A 23,780-nucleotide genomic window follows, 5' to 3' on the forward strand; every position below is an offset into this window, starting at 1 on the left:
TTGCTGATTCCTAGAATGTCGACATTCACTCTTGCCATCTTGTTTGACCACTTCCAATTTGCCTTGATTCATGGACCTGACATTCCAGGTTCCTATGCAATATTGCTCTTTACAGCATCGGGCCTTGCTTCTATTATCAGTCACATCCACACCTGGGTGGTGTTTTTGCTTTGGCTCCATCCCTTCATTCTTTCTGGAGTGATTTGTCCCCTGATCTCCAGTAGCATATTGGGCACCTACTGACCTGGGGAGTTTCTCTTTCACTATCCTATCATTTTGCCTTTTCATACTGTTCATGGGGTTCTCAAGGCAATAATACTTTAGTGGTTTGCCATTCCCTTCTCCAGTGGACCACGTTCTGTCAGATCTCTCCATCATGACCCGCCCATCTTGGGTGGCCCCACATGGCATGGCTTAGTTTCATTGAGTTAGACAAGGCTCTGGTCCGTGTGATCAGATTGACTAGTTTTCTGTGAGGATGGTTTCAGTGTGTCTGCCCTCTGATGCCCTTCCAACACCTACCGTCTTACTTGGGTTTCTCTTACCTTGGACGTGGGGTATCTCTTCACAGCTGCTCCAGCAAAGCGTAGCCGCTGCTCCTTTCCTTGGACGAGGGGTATCTCCTCACCGCTGCCCCTCCTGACCTTGAACATGGAGTAGCTCGTCTAGGCCCTCCTGCGCCCGGGCAGCCAGAGTCAACCCAGAGGACAAAAACAGAAGGATGGGCAGGAAAACATGGAAAGAGCCTGGGTCCCTGGCGACACTCCTGAGCCACTCAGTTTATCACCTGTGGAACTGAACCACCCGGACTTCTTGTGAAATAAATTTTCCTTAGTGTTGAAGTGTTTTAGGCCTTCCCTCGTAGCTCAGTCAGTAAAGAATCAGCCTGCAATGCAGGAGACCTGGGTTCAATCCTGGGTTGGGAAGATCCCCTGGAGAAGGGAAGGGCTACCCACTCCAGTATTCTGGCCTGGAGAATTCCATGGACTGTGTAGTCCATGGCGTCGCCAAGAGTCGGACACTCTTTTTGAGTGACTTTCACTTTCTAAGTGTTTTAAGACCCACCTAGTTAGATATTCTGCTCCTTGTAGTTGATTGTATGCTGATAAAATCATGCTCTTTATCAAAACACAGAGGTTTGAAGAATGTACAAATTCCAGTGAGTTCATGATGACTCTAAAGATCTTGTTATTCTCATACGTCTGGAGGCAGGAATTTTGCAAACTACACGAATACCTGTAGCTTTACCAGAACCACCCTAGTTTTGCTTCACTTTCCCAGTCACTGAACAGCCTGAACGAGAATGAGCCTGTTTGGGGACTGTTACCCATACTAGGAAACGGGACTGAGTCCAAATTTGCTGCTTTGGAAGTATTTGAAGGCCTTTAGTTCACAACATTCTTTTGTAACTCTTCACACGTGGTTCCCTAGAGATGTGGTTTGAATGTGTGTTCTAGCTCTCCAAGAGGGAGAGCCCACAGGTGGACATGGTTTTCCCTGCCCACGCCCCACGCCCTGGCAGATCCAAAGTCCAGTATTCTCTCCCAGGTTGTAAAACCAACTCCTAGAAGTCTGGAGAACACATTCATTTAAACACTATGCTTCTGTAATAAATAAACAACTACAAAGGTGTGAACAGTGAAGTCGATTTATTTAGAAAGACTATAAAATTTGACACAGAGACACAAAAGGCCCACAGGATTTAAAATTATTAAATATAAACTGATTGGCTATAAACACTGTAAAAATACATTCCCCAGCCCCCATCAGAACATAATTTAAGTACAGCAATTATAAAATCTGCACTGTATGCACACTTCCCTTTTAAAAGAACTGTTCTCAAAGGTCTACTTACATAAATTTACCATAACCATTAATAAGAAATTAATTTACATTTGAGTTTGCCCTTTTCTGTAACAGTGGCTTTGGTTTCAAGTTCTCCTTGAATTTTTATTGACCACAAAGATCTTTTTACTTCTAACTCCTACCAAAGCAGATGGAGGCTAATTAGTTGTGGGTCCTGTTTAAAAAAAAAAGTGAAGAAAGGTTCTAGGATGACCTGAAATACCCGTGAAAGTAGTATCTTTTGGTGGCCAGCCAGGAGCTCCATTCTGTGCCAGTGAAACAAGCGAAGTGAAACCTCGGGACAAGGAGAGCTTAAGCTCCGCACCGGCCCGCTGAGGCCATTCCCTCAACCTCCCGAGCGGGGACCCTGAGGGCACCCAGATGGTCTGCCGCAAGTGCCAGCTGGGCAGAGATGATACAAGGACCACGGCACCTACCTTCCACAAGCTGGTTCTCTCTGAACCTGGGTTAGACCTACACCAGTTCTCCTTCCTTATTTAGCACACCCTGTGAACACACACAGAGCATCCTCGACTGGTTGCACGATCTCTCGAGCAGGCAGTGGTGACGTTGCCACTAGCAACCAAACTGCCACAAACGGATAAGGGTCTGCATCAGGAAGACAGCAGAGCTTGTGTTTGGGCATCTGTCTGAAACCATCCATGACACAGCGGCAGATGAGAAATTAAGGATGGGGTCATTAGCCTATCTCACCGGCAACGAGAGTCCACGCCGGAGTCAAGTGAAAACTCTCCACGAGAGGGCAAGCAAGGTCTAGCCTGGGAAGCACTTGGTTAGAAAGGTCCCGTTATAAAAAGACCTCCCTTAAGAACGGTCTCATTCAAAGTGCCCTGGCTGGCTCTAAGTTAGCCTGCTGGCAGCAAACAGTTCTTCGATTACAGCTGGTTGTGAAGTTCCCCTGAGGGTGGGCTGGCACTCTCTTCCACCATCAACAGTACTGAGCTGGGCAGGCGTCTCGGCACTCCCTTCCTTAAGGTCTCTGAAGAGAAACTAGGGCAACATCTGTGTGGGAACAAGAACCCTAAAGATCCTGCTGTGAGTCTCTGCAATTGGACAGGCCCAGGAATCTGAAGAAGCTGCCATCGAGCAGCCAGAGCCCCAGGCCCACCTCTGCCGGCTGCTGGAGCAGCACCTGGCCCATCCTGGTAAGGAGACAGAGCGGGGAAGCTCTCAAATCAAAAATCAAAGGTTGAGGTTTTAAAGTAAGATGGGCTCCCAAGAAAACACTGAACAGAACCTTAATTTCAGGAGAAATAATCATATGGCAAAAAGGAGTGAACCATCTTCTGTCTCATGGAATGAACTCATCTCTTCAGACACTGAACAGTGGTGAAGAACTGCACTGTGCAAACGCGGATCTTTGGTCCTTAGGGTAGCGGCTGCTTCCGTTTTTCTCTGTGTACTTTTACATGGGGTTGCTGACATTGTTGCTTTTATAACATGTAAAATATCAGCATCTCCCATACATTTTCTATTAGGCTATAAAAGGTCTCAGAAAGAGTTAATAATTATATCCTAAAATGTTACAGTATAATTTTAAGGCAGAGTGAGATATGGTAAAAGCCTGGGTTTTACATGTGTAAGGGGAAAACGTAGACCAACATTTAAAATAATATCTCAAATATACATTAAACTGTATCTAGTCATCAAAAAGCAAAGTCACAGCTAAGCAAATTAAAAGTGAAACCATTTATAAATGGATGAACTTCATCACGCTGTTTATACAGCTATAAAGCATAATTTCAAACCTAACCCTAGTAACAATGATGGAATAATTTATCATCAGTTGAGCTATGTGATTTAAAGACACAGCTGCTCTTACCTCCAAACAAAACTTCATCTGACACAAGTTTCAACTGTTACAAAAAAATTTTTTTAAAGCCCTCTGGCCTTATTTATGGTGACTGATACACAGTCCAATCAATACTGATCAAACTGCCGTCCTGCCTTGCTCTCCAAAAATCAGCGGTTTAACACGGACCCAGGGTCTACAGGAGCTGCCGCGCCCCGCGGCAACCTCGCGCACCCGTCCCCTCAAGCATTCAGAGGCTCGGTGAGGTGCTCTCTCCTCATGGTGGCCTCCCCTTTTCTCGGCCGGGGCTCTTTAAGTTTTTCACGGAGCATAAAGGAGAACTCAGCCACGTATGTAAGACTTGCTAACATCCCAAACACCTGAGGAGGGAAAGGGGACAAAGATTACACGAGGAATTCTGGAGTATACTCTCACATTTCCTACTTGACTCTGGACCCATTTTATACAAATAAGACAAGCCGATTTATTCTATACACATCATTCTTAACATCATGTGTGTGTGCTCTTGTGCATCATGTGCGTCGTGTCTAACTCTCTGTGACCCCGTGGACTGGAGCCCACCAGGCTCCTCTGTCCATGGGATTTCCCAGGCAAGGATACTGGAGCAGATCGCCATTTCCTTTTCCAGGGATCGAACCCACGTCTCTCAAGTCTCCTGCATTAAGTAGGCACGTTCTTTGCCACTGGTGCCACCTGGGAAGCCCCATTCTTAACATCAGTTAAAAAAATTTAAGATCAGGTCATCAAAAAATGCAAAGTTAAAAAAAAATTTCAGAATAATGCCCATTAGTCAAAGTCTCCCAAAATACTAATGTCCTGTCTTATGTGTGTGTGTGCGTGTGTTCAGTGCCAATCTCTGAAGCTAAGGTTAACAGATGAAAACCCAGTCCTACAACATGATGCAAAACAAGACTGCTAGCAAGGTTAGACCGACACAGATGAAAGGAGCGGGCAACCACGCCTAGGCAAAAATGGAAGGTTATTCACAGCAAAACATTCTACAGGGAAGGTACTTTTCAATTAGCTACAAACTACTTTCCAGTTCACTGTCCCACCGCAGTGACACAGCACCGTGATGCCACTACCTACTTCCTCTTCCTTAAGCCACTTCCTCATTGCACTCGTCTAACATCTGAGCAAACATTCTGAGAATTCTGTCAAGAGACAGAAGAACAGTTCAAATTTAGCTTCATCACTAACAAGACCCTTAAGGACGGGGCCAGAAGAGTACTCTGCAGAAAGGGACATCACTGGGGGCCCGGCTGAATCCCTTGCGGGACTAGGGCTGCAGCTCCGCGGTGACACCCGGCTGGCGGCTGCCGCAGCCCCGGCCCTCCACCCTGCCGCGCTTCACGGGAAAGCAAACTGAACTTCCTCGTTCACCGGAGTGTCCCCGACACATCCAGCCCACATGCCACGAGCAAGTCCACCCCTCAAAAACCCAAGGCCCTCTTCCCCTCTGGAGTCTTCATTTGGCTGGCAAATATATTCCATACTTCAAAAGGCCAGACCAGATGTCACCTTGTCTGTGACGACTGCCTGAGAGAGCTCTGGTCTATACAGGACCCCCTCTGCATATCACCCAATGATCTTTTTTGCTTTTTCACTCACATCAGAATTTTTTTTTTTAATAGACTTCCTTACTCATTTAAATCTATATAATTTTCATACTTAAAAGGTAATTTTCAGCATTTATAAATACTGAGCTTTTAAACCACCACTCTTAAACATATTCAATGAGACTAAATACTGTAACATTCTAACACATCACCTAATTAAAACACACAAATAAGCTTTTAAATATCTGGGAATTTTGGGAATTTTAGGCTCCCTCCCACCCTCCATGAACTGAACATCTCCTCAACTTTATTTCACTTTTCACTTCCTCCACAGGATTTTTATAGTAATACACTTTTATACTAGAAATTACTGCTTCATTCTTCAACAAAAATGACTATAAAGTGAAATTAACCATAAGACTTTCTCTTAAGTACTAAGATGTGTTCATGTAAGTAGGTAGATAATATTACAGCCAGCCAATTGTCTGAATGCCTTTTGAGTTGTTCTAAGCAGTGTGAATGATCTATATGCTGATGTTTCCATTAATTACAACTTCAGTTGTAATTGGAAATCGGCTGACTAGTGAGAAGACTTCTTTACTAATTGTTAATTGTTCATATTCACAGCACTGCTGCTGCAGCTAAGCTGCTTCAGTCGTGTCCGACTCTGTGCGACCCCACAGACAGCAGCCCACCAGGCTCCCCTGTCCCTGGGATTCTCCAGGCAATAACACTGGAGTGGCTTGCCATTGCCTTCTCCTGGCCCCAATTAAATCCACGATCCTTGATCTGCAATTCTGAAATTCAGAAAGCTACAAAAAAAGTTTCATGATTTACTTGGCTCAAAACTGACACAAGACAAAACTATTTAGTCTTTCCCATCTCTTTTACTGTGAATATTCAGAATAATATTCAGAAATATTAATGTTAGATAATAAGGTGCTGCTCAGACTGTCCAAAGGTGTGTGATAATGTACCGTTATTGCCTTTCTAAAATCCAGAATATTCTGAATTCTAAAAAACACTTGGCCCCTCAACAGTTTCAGATAAAAAGATGTTTACTTATCTATCTCTTATATTAGACTGAACTTTGAGGTCATACCTCTGTTAGTCCCTATACTTACAACAGCACCTGGTATGTATAAGTGTGTTCTGTTGAACTGAAAAGGGGAGACATTTTAAGATAATCAGTCAATCCTACCACTTCCATTAGCAATAATGTCCATAGGCAGAGTAAGTGGATTTTTGTTAACAGAACTCAAATTCTAAAGACAGGTTCTAGGTTTTTAAGGCTATCACATTTATTTGCTATTATTTATTAAAGGCTATCACATTTATTCTCTGTTGAAAATTACACTAAAAAATAAGTTAGAAAAACTACTCTCCCTTATTGTATAACCTGTTAAGTACTTCCAAATTCTGTATTTTTAAGCAGACAAAAACAAGCAGAGATAAAGGGTACTTACGATTGCAGCAATTTCAGCTATGGTATTGTCATGTGTCAAAGCGAAAGTGAGGGATGCCACAAAGAACACCAGTCCTGTGCCCAGAGTGATAAAAAAGTCCTACACACACGCAACACAGAAGGGACAGACGGCAGGGTTAGGCTGGTTGAAAACTGTGTGTTTTACTTTTTAACTTTTAAAAAACAGTGACTTCTTTCTTCCTTACTCAGACTTACATATTTCAACGAACTTTTCAGTAAGCTTGGTATTTCATAAATGCCCTGGAAAGGAACACCCTATGAATATGCACATGCTATAATCAGAAGATAATCTTTTAATAAAAATAGTTCTCCATTATCACCTATGTGTGGAGTCTAAGAACTAAAATCAATGTATGTAACTTTGAAACAGACCCTCAGACACAGAGAAACTAGTGCAGACCAGTGGGGGAAGGTGGGGGCCAGGTCGGGGGGACCAACTACCTTGTTTAAATAAGCAACAAGCTGTAAGTACCGTACACACAGGAAAATCTAGCCATTATTTTGTAACTGACTTTAACTGGAGTATAATCTACAAAAATATTGAACTGCTGGGTTTTACATCTGAAAGTAATTTAAAAAATCAACTATATACCATGACAAATAAGATGAAACACACGTGCATGTATGTTTACCTTTTCCTTTAGGACATAAAGATCAAAGCCGTAAGATTAAATACCATATTACTTCCAGCAAAAAAAAAAAGGCATTTTTCTTTCCTTTCCAGGTAACCCAGCTAGGATGGCCTCTCTCATAGTACTTTGTTGCTTTTAAAGTACAAAGGACTGCCCATCATTAACACAATAAAATTAGACCAATAGTCTGTTTTTTAGACACTTAAGCTTTGTTGTTTTCAACTGTGCCCACCAGGTCATCCAGCACAAGCTTGTATTAATAGGATGAGATTATCTACCCTGTAAGAGCACGCAGAGCTCATCAGAATGCAGCCTACAGCACTGGAATAGCTTCCTGGTTTCCGAGAGCACGCTGTCTCTCAGAAGCCGAGTGCACACACTGCTAGACACACAGACCTGACTCAGAAGAGAGACTGGAGACATGACCGCCACGCCACAGGGCTTCCAGTCTGAGTGAGTTTACATTCGCCACTGAACCGAGCATCAGTAAAACCACCCAAAATAGAATTCACTATTTTGTTAGTTCAGCATTTATAAAAAACACTTGATTTTTCTCTTTGCTTCTAAAAGACATGTTTTTCTCCAAGTTACTTTTCTTTTTTTCTATCCCTTTGAATTATTTCAAACCTGTTACTTATAAAACTATTAATATTTGAAGTACACTCAAGTATTTAAACAAGACACTCATTTTGAGACAGAACACAGTATTCAATAACATGGGTTCTGAAGCTAGACTACCTGAGTTCACATCCCAGTAATGTTCCTTCCTAGTGACATGACTGAGTTCGTTACCTCAGCGCTTCTTCATCTGCAAGATGAGTAGTACCAATACTGTATTCACAGGTGACTCTATAGAGTTCTTTAATCCAGGAAAACTTCGCAGACCAGTGCCAGATACACAGTAAATGTTTCCTAAACACTGGCTGCTATTGTTCTTGATGTAATGGGACAGAAAAGATTCTCTCTTCAAAAAGATTACTGTTCCACCCTGGGTACCACAACCACTATACACTCAAAAACATTTTCTCAAAAAGAAAACCTTACACAAAAAATTTAAGTATATTAGAAAGCAGACAGTAAGAGTAACTTTTAAATCAAAGAAACAGGACTTCCTTACAATGTTAGGCTGAAAAGTATATAAGACCCAAAAGAAATATTGTAAGGTATTTTACAAAAGCTATTTTAAGATGAAGTGACTAATTTTTTTTCGTCAATATTTTAAAATCAGTATTTACTCATAACTTTTTAAATGCTGGAGTTTGATGTAATAAGTTTTCTACATTTTGCTTATTTTGACCATAAAAGTAGAAAATGTATATTGTTTCTCGTCCAAAAGATCAATGTTCTTATGCACAACTAACCATTTCTAGGCTTCCCTGGTGGTCCAGGGTGCGTTCCCTAGTCTGGGAAGAGCCCGCCCGCCATGGGGGAGCGAAGCCTGTGCGCCCTGGAGTCTGTGCTCCAGCGGAAGTCCCCGCACTGACGCCCGAGCGCTGCATTAGAGGGCAGCCGCTGCCACAGCCCGAGAAGGCCGGCCTGCGGCAACGAAGGCCCAGTGCAGCCAGGAAGTAAACAGCACTCGAGAAGCACTAACCGCTTCTAAAATACTTTTATGGGAAGTAAACTTTTATGGAAAGTAGTGCTATTTGGCTGTTGGACGAGAAACGCATGAATGTGGTCATCAGAGGCTTTGTGGATTTGATTCAGACTCTACCTGATTTTCAAAGTTATTTCTTAACTGTTCAGTACCAACTTTTTGCTGCTTCATTTTTCATATGTACTTTTTTATTGACGTACGGCTGATTTATCCTTTTGTGTTCACTTCAGGTGTAATACAAAGTGATTCAATTATGTTTTTTCAGAATATTCTATTATAGGTTTATGTTTTCTTCAGATTATATTCCATTAGAAGCTATTATAAGATACTGAGTACTGTTCCCAGTGCTAGCAGTAATCCTTATTGCTCCTCTATTTTATGTATATAGTCTCTTAAGCCCACATCCCTCATTTGTCCCTGCTCTCTTCCCTCTCCTCTTTGGCAACCACAATCTTGCTTTCTGTGTCTGTAAGTCTGTTTCGTGTGTGTATGTGTATATATATATATATATCTTTTATATTATTTTTAAGAATCCACATAGTAAGTGCTATCATATAGTATTTGTCTTTCTCTGACATAGTAAAATATTCTCTAGGTCCAGTAACATGTTACTGGAAATGGCAATATTTCATGCTAAAAAGAATTATTTTAAAGGACAGTATCCAATCAAAATGGTTTAATAGAAGGACATGGAACTTGCTTCCTCCCACAAACCCATGAAAACTACATCTACAGACGGAACAGTTCTCACAGAACACCTACTGAACACCAACCAGCAGGAGCCCTCAGACCCCTGAAAGGACAGGAATGGTCTCCAAGTGACAGGCAGGATGAAGGTGGGGAGGGAAGGCAGCAGGATGGGACCTGTCCCCCCGGGAGGAGCTGGAGAAAGGAAAGGTTCCCACGCTGTGGGAGGCCGCCTCACTGGCCAGGAGGTGAGCGCGGCAGCCGGTCAGGGGCAGGAGAGACAAACCGCACACGTGGTGCAGGCCACCACCCTGCGGCCCCAGCCTGAGAAACTTCTCGTACGGGCGGAGGCCGGGTGCTGAACCGCAGGGGTTTAGAGGGCAGGCCCGCGGAGACGACCTGAAGGGGCTGGCATGTGCTCCGGCCACAACTTCAGGGGCTCCTGCGCTGGCAGGCGCCTGGGAGCCAACGCCAGCAGGCTGCCCACGCACAGAGGCGGGGCTGGACCCAGGGGCCGTGCAGCTTAGGAGCAGGATTGCGGTCTCTCCCCACAGCTCTGGGAGCTGCCGGCGTCCATCTCTGCTGGCAGCCGTGTAAACTCAGCACCCAGAGAACATCGTGCGGACCACGGGTCCTCCCGTGGCTGGAACAGATGCAGCCTGAGCAGCTGGGGGCCTCCTGGACACGTGCACGCAGGACCTGGGCCGGGCCAGGGTCTGAACACCTCCAGAGCCCCACAGCAGGGGCACCACTCCTGTGGTCCTGGAGCCTGATGTCAGTGGAGCTGAGCTGGTGGCCTTGTGAACACCAGGCCAGAAGGACCCCAGGGCCAACTGATAGAAGTCCCAAGGCTGAGATGGGGGGAGGGCAGAGCTGACCACGGTATGTCTTCACAGGTGCCAGGTGAGCAGACTCACCTGAGAACCGCTCTGAGGAAGACTCAGTGGGGATGCTCCAATCCCCCTACCTTGCACCACAACTCAGAAGCACATCTGATAACTTCTACTCCCAACAGCTAGGGCACAAACCGGGCCCCTGACAGGCCAATGACAACCACAGAGCAAGGAGGCCCCACCCAATGTCCACTGTAGGTGCTGCTCACAACGTCAGCCACACGTCCCAGCGAGGGGAGGACAGCGAGCAGACGCTGAGGAAAGCGGTGGCAGGCATCCACGCTGCCAACAGCTCTCGCCCCCAAAAATATTAAACAGGGCTACACAGGGGTGCTCCCACATAAAAACAGCCCTCCAAAACCACAGCAGATAACTGCTTCTCCTAAATGCACACAGCAAGGGAAATGTAAATAAAATGAGGAAGCAGAGGAACCACTCTCAATTAAAAGATCAAGAGAATTCCCCTGAAAGAACGAACAACAAAACAGACCTCTTCAGTCTAATACATGGCAAGTTCAAAAAGGAGATAATGAAAACAGTGAAGAAATTGAGGACTACTGATAGAAATGCAGATTACTATAAAAAGGAACTAGAAACTAAAAAAGGAACAAAGAAAAATTAGTGAATTATTTCTTGAGATGAAAGCTGAGCTAAAAGTAGTGGAATGAAAAATGAAGAACAATTAAGTGACCTAGAAGATAGAATAATGGAAATCACCCAATCAGAACAGTGGACAGAAAGCCAAATTAAAAAAAAAAAAAAGCGATATAAGAGACCTACGGGATAATATAAACCGTGCCAATCTGTGCACAACTGGAATTCAAAAAAGGGAAGAAAGAAGAGGGGACTGAAAATGCATTTGAATAAATTATGGCTGAAAACGTCCCAAATCTAAAGAAGGAAACAGATATCCAGGCACAGGAAACACAGAAGGTCCCAAACAAGGTAAACCTGAACAGACCTACACAAGGCAAGGCCTGTTTCTCCACAGAAGCGCCGCAGGCCGGGAGGGAACGGCAAGATGTACTCAAAGTCCTGAAAGGCAAAAGTCCGCCACCTGAGACACTCTACTGAAACCAAGAATTCCCCAAACAACTAAAAACTAAAACAATACAGCACTACTAAACCCATCCTAAGGGGAGTATTGAAAGGTCATCTCTAAACATATACAAATTTTAAGCATCTACAGGAAAGAGAAAATCATAATCTGAAAGTAAATCACTTAGGAAAGCTAGTATACAGATTAAAAAATCAAAAATTTCTGTGAAGTGGGAGGCTGGGCTTGACACACACACCACTGATACTGTGTATAACAGACCACCGGTGAGAACCCCCTGCACAGCATGCAGTGCTCTGTGGTGACCTGAGCTGGGAGAAATCCAAAAGCGGGGCCACATGGATGCACACAGCTGACGCGCTTTGCTGTGCAGCAGAAACACTGTAAAGCAACTATGCTCCAACGAAAACTCAAACAAAAACAGACGTATATAGATCACGGAAACGGAGTAGGGAGGCCAGAAGTAAACCCTGACCCTGGTGGTAGGAATACAAATGGGCATAGCCACGATGTAGAACAGCAGGGAGGTTCCTCAAAAACTACAAACAGGGTTGCCGTAGATCCTGCGATCCCACCTCTAGGCATACACCCAGACAAAACTGTAATTTGAAAATACATATGTACCCCAGGGTGCAGAGCATCACTGTTGTTGCCAAGACATGGAAACACAATAGATCAATAGATGAGCAGGCAAAGAAGATGTGGAGTGTGTGTGTGTGTGTGTATACACAATGAAATATGACTCCATAAAAAGAATGAAATTACACAATTAGCTGCAAAATAAATGGATTAATCTTACTAAGTCAAGTAAGTCAGAAAGAGAAGAACAAATACCATATCACTTATAGGTGGAATCTAAAACATGGCCAGATGAACCCACCTATGCAACAGACTCACAGAGAACAGACGGGCACTGCCCCGGGGGAGGGTGGGCTCAGCAGAGCAAACTGGTGTGTACAGGAGGGGTGGGCAGCACAGGGAGCCACGCCCAGTGTCCTATGATAAACCACAGTGGGAAAGCATATGAAACCGAATATGCGTGTGTGTGTGTGACTGAATCACTTTGTTGTACAGCAGAAATCAACACAACACTGTAAGTCAACTATACTTCAGTACAATTTTTAAAATGCAAAAAAAAAAAAGGTAATAGATTCTTATGGTACAAAAGGGTATACAGAAAAAAGTAAATCTTAGGTACATTATCAATACAGGACCCAAAGCTTGCTTCTCATTAAAACAATAAAATCTTAACTGGTTTATATTTACCCTATTATCTTGTTTTTAATAGTTAAAACTTAACTCTTTTATCTTTCTCCTCAAAACTGTGAATTTCATAAATCAACCCTGCTAGTTACAATTCCTCACAAACAACTCTTGAGAACCTGAATGCTACTGAAGTAAACTGTTCAATTTTTTCTTCCTTAAATGCAGGAACTCTATAAATTAGCTCATCTGTCATCTCACAAATCCATACTAAATGAAAAACTGAGGGGCAGACTAAGTCTGTAGAAAGTTATACATCTTAATTTTGTGAATATAAAATTGCCCCTCTACTTTTATTAAAAGGGTTACTTCTAAATAATGAATATAACAAATACCTTCTAAATTCACTTAGAGACAACTTTCTTTCATAATAAAATCAAAACAAAATAGCTAGAGTTACACGCTGTTTTGCTGAAAGGCTCCGAAACCTGTCCCATTAGTTCATTACTCCATCTCTCAGGTTCAGCACAGTGCCTGACCTACAACAGGCAGAGTGCAGAACTGCAGAACCCACACTCTGAAATGCGAGAAACCAAAGACGATAAAAACCCCAGTTTTTAAAAAATACCTAATGTGAATCAGATTAAACCATCAATACCTGTAAATTACTGGCAGTGTCTGTCACTATAATTTCACCCTCCCCAACCACCCCATTTGGCAGGAAAACCAAGCTGCTTGGAGGCAGACCTGAAACAATGGATAGTCTTTTTCCTGTGAGAGTTGTGAAAGCGCTACTACCGTGAATAACACAACTACACAAGATCCAAAACCAGGTACGTTCCTGTCACAGGGATTGTGTTTTCTCGTGCTTACCGATGACTTGACTTTCGCGGGATCGACTCTGTCGTACAATGGTGTGCAGTACACAACCAAGATAAGCAGACTCAGCAGAAAGGCGCTGCAGCTGACAAACTCAAAGAAGTAGAGTCCTCCACACAAAGTGCACTGCGACACAACCTCCTCACAGATGAAGGCCAGGAGAGACAGCACCTACAAAAGAAGCGGAGCATCTGGCTTACTTGTTTCAGGGAAACCTACAGAATTCAGAGAATACCATCTTGCTCACTCAAGTATTTGTCGAGTGGAGACTTGGCAAACAAGCTTCCTCAATGAACCCGTTCTACCTACACGGGACTCAGTCCAGATGCCTTGAAGGGAATATAAGTACACAGAAGATTACCTACTATGTGCTGAATGCCAGAACAGGAGGAATTCAGGAACTGTCCTAAGAGCGCATGGAACAGGCACTCAACCTGGGGTTCAGGAAAAGCTTCCTACAAGGAAGCTGAGACCAGGAGGGCTGCAGAGTCAGTCTGGTGGGTGGGGAGGCAAAGGATAGGGGCAGAGTTTCAGGCAGAGGAGCAGCGCACAGGAGGCCTGGAGATGAGAGCGCATGCACCGCGCCACCCCCCACCCACACAGAGCCCACACCCCCACTGAACTGAGAGGGGCTGGGCCAGGAGCACCTGGAGATGAGAGCGCATGCGCCACCCCGCCCCCGCACTGAACTGAGGGGCTGGGCCAACACAGAAGAGGGGACACAGCACAGAGATGGCTACATGAAGCCAGCGAGGTAAGCAGAGGGACTCTCTAAGTACCTCCATGGGCTTCCCTGGCGGTCCAAGGGGTAAGAATCTGCCTACCAGTGCAGGGGCACACGTTCGACCCCTGGTCTGGGAAGACCACCTGCTGCACAGAAAGTAAGCCCATGTGCCCCAAGTGCTGAAGCGCCTAGAGCCCGCGCTCTGCAGTGAGAAGTGATGCCCCGCAGCCAGAGGGCAGCTCCCGCTCGCTGTAACGAGAGCGAGCCACACCCAGCGGGGAAGACCCGCGCACTCAAAAATAAGTGTATGAATAAACAAACACCTCCTTTTCCTAGTGTAAGGAATCTGAATCTTACGGGTTTTTAAAGCAAAGGGTGACACGATCAGGTTTATGTTTTAGTAGTTCTGGCTACAAGATAGCAAAGGGATGTGGGAAAGGGCAAAACGGGGGGTAGCCATCCAGTCGGGAAGCTGATGCCAGAAATGAAGGGCAAGAGTTAACAGGGGAGTTGTAATGGAGGAGAGTCAAACCCCTGATGATGGAGTAGAAGCCCTCAGCTGACAGGATGACTACAGACAGAAGAGGAAACAAGCTAACACATATGTGCTTAAACACTTCAACCCAAAAAGGCACGTTTATTCATTCACCAGTCTTGCAAGTGGGCCTTTTCTTTGGGAGTGCGCCTGACTGGAATTCCCCTTCCGGTCTGCTGCATTAATCACCTCCATCATTTATGACTGCCACTTCCAGACTGATGTTATTTCAAGCAGGACAAGATCTGGGACACTCAAGAAGTAGCATGATGACTCCTAGAATCAGACTAGTTTTACTAGCCTTTCACAGTTGCCGCGCTCTTAATTCCACAGCAAGTATTTATTAACTTATTTTTTGGTCTTTCTAAAGCTTCCCATTTATTTTCATATAAACAATTCCTTTTCACATTCAATTTCAGTACTGAAGTATTTAATTGGCCACAAAAAATATTTTAATGCATTTCCACTGAATGGAGAAGTTATTTAGCTAATTCGACAACTCACTTAAATGCCAGTGGGTTTTAACAGCACTCCCACTGTTGCGTGATGAGGTACTAACACACTGATGCCTCACTGCAGAAAGAAGAGTCTGTCTGCTTTTTAAGAGGCAAGAGTGTTGCAAAGAGGATAAATTCATTTTAAACATGCTGTAAATGAGAGGTCTGTGGATGAGTTATGTGCTGCCTGAGGCAAAAGGATATATGGGTCTGGAGCTCGAGGGACACATCTGAGGTGGAGCCCAACATGTGGGAGATCACCCAGAGTTAGAAACGCTGGCCCCCGGCAGAACTGTGATGAACCCCAAGACTGGATGGACCAACAGAGGGGGCTGCTGGTGGTGGTGATTCAGGCGCTCAGTCGTGTCCAACTCTTGGGACCCCACGGACTGTAGCCCACCAGGCTCCTCAGTCCATGGGATTCTCCAGGCAAGAGTACTGGAATGGGGTTGCCATTTCCTTCATCAGGGGATCTTCTTGATCCAGGGATGGAACGTGCATCTCCTCCACTGCAGGCAGATTCTTTTACAGCTTGAGTCACCAGGGAAGCCCCAAAGAGAGGAGGAGATACGAGCACAGGACAGTTAGGAGCAGCAGTCCAAAGGGTAGCAAATCAAGAAAAAGGATTTCTATGCAGAGCAAGTAATCAGAAGTGCTGACTGTGGACTTTCCTGGTGGTCTAGTGGTTGAGACTCTGTGCTTCCAATGCAGGGGGCAGGGGATCTGAGGTCAGGGATCTGAGATCCCAGGCCTGCTGCGTGGCACAGCCAAACACAAGAACCACCACCAGAGTGCTGAATGCTACTCAGAGGTCAGGTAAGAACTACTGAAACGCTACGAGAGACTGAGTTTCGGGGCTGCTGCTGACACCAACAGGGCCACCTCAGCGTGCTCGGTGAGGGCGGCTCACACTCCAGTGCCGTCCCCCGGCAGCGAGGGTGCGAGGCCGGCAACAGACACAGCCCAGTCGTCAGGTGCAGCCTCACGCGGCCAGGTGGCGGGCCTTGGTGGATGGGCTCAACAGGAAAGGCATTTCAAAACAGAGAACTCAGCATGTTTAAACGCTTAGAAACCTACGAGGAGTCTAGGAAGAAAAGAGCATCTCTAAAAGCAGGATTCAGGACGCAAGGTGTGGGCTAGCGCTGCTCTAGAGAAAGGAAGAGGGGGCAGAGACTCACCTGGGCAGCCTGTGTGGGTTTTGTGGAAGCTGAGGGAACTTCCTTCTGAGCGTTAAAACCTGACAGCTGATGAAATGACTGATGACCCAGGTCAAAGCCTACTGGGAAAAGTCACCTTACTCAAGAATGGCGCAGGTGCAACCAGATACATGAGTGGCAGTAAGACTGTGACCAGAATCAACAGCGACATTTCAGAACAGCTTTATCCTACAAAACACTGTCATCCAAGCAGAGGTCCTTGGTACAGCCTTTCTGGAAAACGGGTTAGCAATTTCTTTAAAAACTAAGCAGGCAACTGCCATATGACCCAGAAACTGCATTCCTACAATCTGCTCATTTCTTGGTCCAGAAAATGAAATTGTACATTCCTGCAAAAACTGATACGTGAATGTTCTTAACATTTTATTCATCAGAGTCCCAAACTCTGAACACTCCAGATGTCCTTCAATGGTTAAGCAAACTGTGGTATCCATACCATGGACTACTACTCTTAGCAACAGAAAGGAAGAAACTTGATATATGCAACAATCTGGATGAATCCCCAGAGAATTCTATAAAGTGAAAACAATCCAATCTCAAAACGTTACATACCGCAGGACTGCATTCACAGAAGAACACAACTTTCAGAGATGGAGAACTAATCAGCGGCGGCCAGGACATGTGGGAGCTACATGGTAATGGAGCAGTTCTGGTTCTTGGCTGTGGTGATTAAGGAGGCTACACTTGCTCCAAAAGCACAGAGGTACACGAACACACACACGAGTGAACGCAAACGACCTCCCTGCGCCTGTTTTTTTGCAAGTTCCTGTGACACTATGATTATTTTAAACAAATTTAGAAACAAATCTAAATTAGCATGGAAGCCTCTAAGGGATTTCCCCCTCATACTGGCCATACAAAATTCACATGTGCCCACAACTGAAAAGAACAGCGTGTAAGGGTGAAAATAGACCCTATTTTGCTGTGATTTCCTGTAAGTTAATGAGGCATAGAACAGTCCAGAAGATCCCAAACAACTTCCTCATATCAGACAGACGTTAGGTTGAGGCGTCCCAGTCATGGCACCACAGACAAAGCGGCTCACCAAGACACGTCCCAGAAAGTCACTGTGCAAAGGAACTTCCTCTCCTGTAATTACAAGAAGGGTTTCTAATGTCTAGAGTGTACTAAGTGCCAAACGTCTACAACTCCACTGCCATGTTCCCTACTGTGTTAAATCTTACCTGAAGGTTAGGAGTTTCTCTACAAGCAATCTTCAGGATGTATCTACGTTGTATGGAATCAACTGTGAGAAGGTAAGAGCCTAGAACTCATTGAGGTGTGAGGAGAGCAGCTCTTGAACCATTCTTATTACGAGAATGAGATTCTCGGAACACTCAACAGTGTCCCTAAGACAAGAAAATCCTATCTGCAGTAGATACAGACCACTTATTTACTCTCCCCAAGAAAAGTGCAGCAGGAACCAGCTGGGCCAGAGCCCATCAGAGACAAGTCATTACAAGCCCTCTTCCAAACTCCTCAAAGGAGGCATTCTTACCAACCTTAAAGCTTCGGGCTCTATCAGGAGGGGGGTTCAGCATGGACATCCTAAGAGAAGGAAGGGGTACTATGTCAAGTTTGGATATTTACTAGCTCCTATTCCCAGTTAAAGGCCAGGAAATTAGCACTGTAAGTTATATTCAGTATGAAAACTCCTGACTCCCCATCTCTGTTAATACTAAGCTTCCTTTAAAATCTCCCACAGCTCCATGTGCTTCCCTGGTGGTTTAGTAGTCAAGAATCTGCCTGCAATGAAGGAGATGTTGGTTCGATCCCAGGGTCGGGAAGATGCCCGAGGAAGGCATGGCAACCCACCCCAGTATTCTTGCCTGGAGAATCCCATGGACAGAGGAGTCTGATGGGCTACAGACCTTGGAGCCGCAAAGAGTTGGACAAGACTGAGCGACTGAACAGCAAGAGCAACAGCAGCTCTATACGGTCTCCAACACAAAACAAAGGGAACGTTTCCCAATCTATACAAATGTCACATCATTACGTTGTATACATGAAACGTTTACAAGTCAATTACATCTCAATTAAAAAAAATGTTTAAGTGTGTTGAGTATTATGTATCCAACACTGTAGTATGTGTAGGAACATGTAATAACAGAACAATAAGACCTATGTATGGCTCAGCTGGTAAACAGTCCACCTGCAATGCGGGAGACCTGGGTTAGGAAGATCCCCTAGAGAAGGGAAAGGCTACCCACTCCAGTATTCTGGCCTGGAGAATTCCATGAACTGTATATAGTCCATGGGGTCACAAAGAGTCGGACAGGACTGAGCAACTTGCACTTTTAAAACCTAAGTATAAGGGAAAAAAAAATTTTATATCTCATACTTGAGCACTTGGTATAAATTCAGGAAAATGTTCAGATCCACCTGGATTAATAGTAGCCACAGAAGGATATGTGAAAAGCAAGACCCAGGTTCAGGACAGACAGAGGGCACTCTGGGTGTGGCACAAAAGGAACAGAATCACACCAGTAAGGACTTGCAGGGCAGCAAGAGGGCAAGAAGGCAACTGACCTAACTGGATGGGGAGTGTTGAGGAAAATGATTAAGGAGTGGAGTGTGGTTATGTGATGATCCTGTCAGAGAGGATGGACTTTCCGAGACAGGAACTGCCTGCCTGGTTTTGCTGGTTAGCAGAAAGGAGGGGTGGAGGACTGGGAGGGGCTGAAGAAAGGCACAGTCCAAGCGGAGGAGGGACCAGGGCAACTGGCACCAGGAGAGCGAGGGACGGGAAGTGGGACATTTCTCAGGGAGAGTCCTTAAAAAGCAAGTAAACACACTCCCAAGTGTTAATCTAACAGTGACATAGCAGAGTGATTTTAATCTCATATATAATGTATATATTTATATTTGTAAGCAGACACTTTTTTGTAATGAAGAAGAAAAGTGAAAGTTAAGGGAAGAACATCAAGAAATGTGTGGTCACCAGCATTAAATACCTAAGTGGTTGAAGATAGGAAAAGAGATAAGGTCAGTGAATCAGGTCAGGATATAATGGTGAACTCAACTCCTAAGTTGAGAGGCTTAGTGATTACTTTCTGGTGAACAGTTTTGCTCTCAACAGCATGAAAGCATCGTACTAAGTACTGCGTCCTGAGTACTAGGCTAAGCACCTAACACAGTACACATGCCCAGTATGGCTCCTTCTAATGATACAAAATTGTACCCAAACGTAATTAAGGGCATTATCAAGCTGCTAACAGTTGGCAGGGCCCTTGGAGAACACGGTCTCCCACGCTTCTGTTTACAGCTGAGGGACTTAAATCTCTGACAGACTAACTCCCAAGTTAGCCACACACTCCTGACTCCCACTCTGTACTTATTTCCCCCTAACACACCGTTTAAGTCCTTCTTACGACTAGGTGTGTCTGTAGGATTTCCCTGTCAACTGGGTTTCTGAAGTTAGAAGCAGAGTTGTGTGCATTTCCCTTTTTGCTCTTAAGTCATACATTAAAACCACCACGCTAGAGTCAACACATTTGGGAAGTCTCAGTGACTGAAGATGCACTTACCGTCCTGGTGACCTCAACATTCAGATAACGACTCCTCCGTGTCTCCATTTCAGTTTCACTACCCCTTCTGAAACTTCAGTCTTCCCTAAAATTAACAGTCACCACACTAAATACTAATTCTCTATCACTGAACAGTCTACTGCCAAAAAATTTCTCATAAAAGAACTTTTTAATGTTTGTATTAATTGTAAGGCTCCATCTACACAATTCTATTAGTCTGTGAATTACTAAACTTGCTTTTAAAAGCTTGTAGTGCTAGTAAGGTTCAAGTAAACAAATGTGTCAGCCTGTGGTCAGGCTAAGCCTCCCTTGCTTTCAGCAAACATTTACTCACAAATGTTCAAAGATACAATTTGCTGACATTATGGATCTTCTTAAAGGTAAAAACAGAGCACTTCAATTTAGAATGTATCAATTTTCACATTTAAGTCATGAAAAGAGCACCAATATAAGATAAACAGCTTCTAAGTGATTTGTTTCTTGGCACTTACAAAATAACACTACTCACAATTTAATACATTTAAATCAGTGGTGAACTCTAAATCAACTGCTTGCCTGAAGAGTCATTAGAATCCTAGTACTGTGCAGCCTCAGGACACTCAGTGGGCACTATAAAGACAATGCTTGTTTGTGGCAGAGACTGTATCATACATACTTAGATCACTGACTGCACCAGTTTATTAGCAAGTCAATTCTCCCCGTAAGACCAAAGAAAAAAAACCTGCCTCAAAGAGTAACAACAAAAACCTCACCAAGTAGGTGCATAAGGACCAACCTAGGGGCAGGGTAACTACTAAAGTGACTGCATGGACTGAGAACTGCAGCGACGCCTGATGGTGCCCTCGCAGCCGAGTCTCCATTTCCTCTTCAGCTCTGCAAGGGTGGGTGGACAAGCCTTTGACAAAACTGAGGTCAGGCGTGAAGGGCAGATATGGCCCTCTAACTCCTGGGGTCTGTAACTCAAGTGCCGGTCAGGCCATTTCGCTCCAGCCTCCCCTCCTGTTCGCAGGTGCCCTCGCTCCCCCCTGGATCTGTCCTGGCAGATCTGTCCTGGCACGCACATCCTGCAGAGCCTCAGAGACTGCAAAAACCTCAAGGATGGAAAGAACCTCAGAGGAGACCCAATTTCACCTCCTAGGACTCCATGAATTTCCTAAGCACAGTGTCTGGTTTGTTAAATTTCAGAATAAGACATTTCTCTTTTGGGCTTTTTGAGAATCTGGTGTGATTTATGGGTCTAGAATAATGAACACAGAAATGCACTGTATTTTGAATAAAATGTCCTCAGGCTTGCAGGTCCCTTGTTAAAGTACCTCCGCTTCTGACTACGGGTTTTTCCACTCCAGCTGTTCCTTATTAGAGCTTGCCAACTCTTTTTAATTAAAAATTAATTTATCTAAAGAAACCAACCTAAAGGCAGAGTTTGAGTTACGGCAAAGAAGACTTTGTCTGTTGCCCCTGGATGCATGAGTTTTCATTTACTCCATATAAAACTTTCTGGGGACTTTCTGGGTAAATCTATTGTTTTGAAGAGGTAAGACATTAAAACAGACGAAGTAGGAGCAAAAAGACAACCATCAGAATGAACGGCAATACTGAAGAAATATTTTTCTCAATCTATGTTATAGAAAATGTAATACGCTCCCTGTAAACCAGGGGATTCCCTGGCAGTCCAGGGATTAGACCTCCAGGCTTTCACTGCCAAGGACAAGGGTTCAATCCCCAGTCAGGAAACTAAGATCCTGAAGGCCGTGAGGCGAGGCCAAACCAAGTGAAAAGGCTGCGACAGGTTCACCATAAACGAACAAATGGATTTCAAGGAGACATTAATTTTCATTCTTTTGTTGTTTCTGCTTATGGATGATGGAGAACAAGCAGGAACAGTCTAACAATCCCGGCAAGATAAACTCATCCTCCCCCTTCTCTCCAAGTAGAAAGTCTACCATCCAAACTTATAGCTGCATTCTATTCAGAAGATATGGAACTACAGTTTATTAAACTATAAATTAGGCAATCAGAAACTTTACTTTAGATTTGCCAGTTCTCACTGCAAAGAAAAAGGAAACTGAAAAGATATTTAATGGGCAAGAGACCGACACTGAGGACGTCTTCTGAACAGCGAGAGCGCTTCAAATGAGCATTAACTCTTTCCTCTTCCAAAGAAGTCTTCTACTTGTATAAGAACATTTTAGCTCTGAGGCAGAGAAACACAGCTGACATCTAAAGTCACGCAAGAGCTGAGGACAGGAAGAGCAGAAGGAAGCCCTTCTTGGGTAGGAGGATCCGCTTCAAGAACAATGGCAGGAGCGGGCAGACGACTCGGTAGGAACAGAAGGGCTGCCAGCACGCAGACCCAGCCCGACCCTCCTGGGCCACAGTCACTTCCTTCCAAGTGACTTCCCAGTTATTCCCGGAAGTGATCATTTAGGGGGCTAAAAAGCTATGTTAGGCTTTTTACTGCAATTTTTCTTTTCAATGAAAGTAGGTCATCTGAGTTCTAAGAATGTAAGTTCTGGTTATCTGACTTCTAAGAACTTAAGATCTTCCAAAGAAAACCAATTGGCTCTTTTCACTGGGGATGATTCAAAAACCAAACCAACCCAGAAACATTCTAAATAAACAGTCTGATTTTTCCTCTTGCAGAAAATGTTACTCATTGTTGGTTAAAACAGCACAAAGGAGCTCAATGTGCACGTGATCTGAATGAAAATGTAAATCTCAAAGACGGTTTGATAAAGATCCTTAACCAACGCCTAAAGCAAACTGAAACTCAATGTCCCTGAGAGAATGCCCTCGCCCTGCTACCTTCACACAACTCACACAAAAAGCTGTCCTTTTGACTTTGTATTGGGTACACACTGCTCATTTAGAAATAATTCTTTTCCAGTTAGTATTAAAACTTGAGACAACTCTTTGGAGACATCTCTCTCTACGCCTTGCGTAGTATCGGAACACTCTGTCCAACAAATTTAACTGTCCCGTTGGGTGCGCACCAGGAAAAGCGAAAGAACCAGATAAACGATATAAAAGCATTTTGTAGTCCAAACAGGGCACTTTGGGAGATAATGCAGGGTAATCGCAGGGAGAAGAGCCAAAGGTCGCTACACAGAAGCAGAGAACGGGTAAGCCGCTGGCTTGGCTCTCCGACGCATTTCCTGCGCCCGCCAAACACGCTGGGTGGTCCCGGAACACCGGGCGGGCGGGGGTGGGGGCCGGGCCTCGGGGAGGGGCCCCGGAGGAGGGGGCGCCGGCCGACCCCCGTGGGGGACGGCCCCTCCCCGGGCGGAGCGGGAAGGAACCGGGGATGTGGAAACGGCCGCCTCTCAGCAGCAGGCAGGGCGCCGCTCGCTGCCTCCTCTCCCGCCCCAGCCGCGGACTCACCAGCTCCAAGAGTTTGAGTCGCCGGAACCCCGTGAGCCGGCTCAGGGTGAAGTAGGCGGCGAGGCCGCTCCGGGGGCCTATGCCGGGGCCCGGGTGCGCCTCGGTGGTGGCTCTGTAGACCTGTCCGTTCTCCATCGCCCAGGGCCCGGGAACGCAAGGCCGCGGCTGGCGCCGACTCCACCGACTCGGCGGGCTAGGCCGTCACTTCCTGGGCCTCCGCCCCACTT

The 23,780-nt window shown here is 45.0% G+C and overlaps 2 protein-coding genes across 3 annotated transcripts in view; one reads left to right on the forward strand and one right to left on the reverse strand.

Annotated features, from left to right (window-relative positions):
- Positions 1 to 18,784, forward strand: part of CMTM7 (CKLF like MARVEL transmembrane domain containing 7) — a 124,853-nt gene extending 106,069 nt beyond the window's left edge. Inside the window, exons 5-6 of one of the 2 annotated variants that reach the window (XR_011461862.1) lie at positions 13,515 to 13,626; positions 18,351 to 18,784. Coding sequence is in view for 1 of the 2 variants with exons in the window: in XM_070359084.1 (XP_070215185.1) it covers positions 18,351 to 18,376 (26 nt within the window). In the remaining variant the exon portion in view is untranslated. The remainder of the gene's footprint in view (positions 1 to 13,514; positions 13,627 to 18,350) is intronic. The other variant, XM_070359084.1, reaches the window with a different exon arrangement.
- CMTM6 (CKLF like MARVEL transmembrane domain containing 6) lies at positions 1,633 to 23,780 on the reverse strand. Its single transcript, XM_005898136.3, has 4 exons — positions 23,554 to 23,780; positions 13,667 to 13,843; positions 6,705 to 6,803; positions 1,633 to 4,038 (listed from the first exon to the last, which is right to left on the reverse strand). Exons 1-4 carry the CDS (start codon positions 23,686 to 23,688, stop codon positions 3,901 to 3,903), a joined length of 549 nt encoding a protein of 182 aa, XP_005898198.1. The 5' UTR covers positions 23,689 to 23,780; the 3' UTR covers positions 1,633 to 3,900.

The sequence above is a fragment of the Bos mutus genome, chromosome 22 (genome assembly GCF_027580195.1).
Source record: "Bos mutus isolate GX-2022 chromosome 22, NWIPB_WYAK_1.1, whole genome shotgun sequence".
In the NCBI taxonomy this organism is placed as follows: Eukaryota; Metazoa; Chordata; class Mammalia; order Artiodactyla; family Bovidae; genus Bos; species Bos mutus.